Source organism: Diaphorina citri, unplaced genomic scaffold (genome assembly GCF_000475195.1).
Source record: "Diaphorina citri unplaced genomic scaffold, Diaci psyllid genome assembly version 1.1 scaffold35890, whole genome shotgun sequence".
NCBI classification, from domain to species: domain Eukaryota; kingdom Metazoa; phylum Arthropoda; class Insecta; order Hemiptera; family Psyllidae; genus Diaphorina; species Diaphorina citri.
This window is the reverse complement of record NW_007413222.1, coordinates 1-1511: the sequence shown is the minus strand read 5'-3', so window position 1 is coordinate 1511 and position 1511 is coordinate 1. Positions and strand designations below refer to the sequence as shown.

General features: G+C 44.2%; 1 protein-coding gene across 1 annotated transcript in view; it reads right to left on the bottom strand.

Annotated features, from left to right (window-relative positions):
- Positions 1-1229, bottom strand: part of LOC103523730 (ATP-dependent zinc metalloprotease YME1 homolog) — a gene marked incomplete at both ends in the record, with an annotated part of 10258 nt that extends 9029 nt beyond the window's left edge. The window contains one exon of the mRNA XM_008488749.1: positions 1001-1229. Within this exon, the coding sequence (XP_008486971.1) occupies positions 1001-1229 (229 nt within the window). The remainder of the gene's footprint in view (positions 1-1000) is intronic.
- Between the last annotated feature and the right edge of the window lie 282 nt (positions 1230-1511).

Here is a 1511-nt window from a genome sequence, read left to right as displayed (position 1 = left end):
ACCTGACAGGTACGGCTGAAAAGGTCCGTCTGTCAGGACTACCTGATGAGCACACTCACTATCAGGTAGACATGATCAGGTCTATCTGATAGTGAGTGGCTGGCCTAAGACAGGGAACATCTTGGTGTCCGAGTTTAATGGTTTTGACTTGTGATGACCACAGCACTGGGTTTGTGGCGTTTCCTTGCATAGGCCAAGACTCGAGAAGATTTTTATTGACCGGAAGTTGGGATAATAACTTGCCATTCAACTAAGTCTAGTGTGAACCATTAGACGAGGTATCTCAGGCCACTAAGTCCACATTAGTGCATCAGACAGTGTGCGTGGACCTTAAAGATCTCGTCTTTAAGGTCCGAAAGAAAGACACACTATCACGTCACGTGAGCTGTGGCTACTATCAACGGATTTACCTAGCTACATTATTAAGGGAAAACTTTGAACTACATCTTTCTTACTCCCCATGAGTACACGTAACCTGCCGTGACGTGATGTGATAGTGGTGTGTTTCTACGTTTAAGGTTCACGCACACTTATTCGTCACGTATACGTTCGGTCACCTTAGTTCATATTACTCCATATCTTGTTCAATATTACTTTACAGTCCGTCTCTGTTGTGGATAAGTATGTTTCTACTTCAATATCTCCACTGGTATATCTCCACATCTTTAAAGATTTAAAGATTTGGGTTTTTAAAAGATGAGTGTTCCACCGCCGTTTTTTTTTCGTAGCAATGGAACAACTGCTACATTAGACGCATGTGGCCTGTGTCGTAGCATGTCCATCCCGTAGTATGCCTCTCATCAGATGGGCGAGAAGAGACACAATACTTCCCATTTAGGTGCTGGGTCAACACGAGAACACCAGAAAGTAACCCGTTGAAATATTTGCAATCGAAAAACGAGTACAAATTTTTGTCGATGGTGGGATTCGAACTCGGGACCTTCTGCATGGCAAGCAAGCGCGTTACCACTGGACCAACCGTGCCACAATAATAATTTACCTGCCACATGGAAGAAGGGCACACCCGCCTCCCCAGCCACGGCGCGGGCCAGCATAGTTTTCCCCGTACCAGGAGGGCCCACCAGTAGCACCCCCTTCGGCAACTTTCCACCCAGGGTGGAAAACTTCTCCGGGTTCTTTAAAAACTCCACGATCTCTTTCAACTCCTGCTTGGCTTCATCCACGCCACGGACGTCTTTGAACGTGATGTTGATTTCTTCTGGATCCACCTAAGAAACAATGAAAGATATATGAAACTATACATAAAAAAAGAAGAAAAATACTTCAGCAAGAAAGAAGATTAAAAAAAAAAAAAAAAACATGAGTGTTCCACCGCCGTTTTTATTTCGTAGCAATTAAACAACTGCTACAATAGACGCAAGTGGTCTGTATCGTAGCATGCCCATCCCGTAGTATGCCCTCATCAGGTGGGTGAGAAGAGACACAATACTTCCCATTTAGGTGCTGGATCAACACGAGAACACCAGAAAATAACTCATTGAAATATTTGC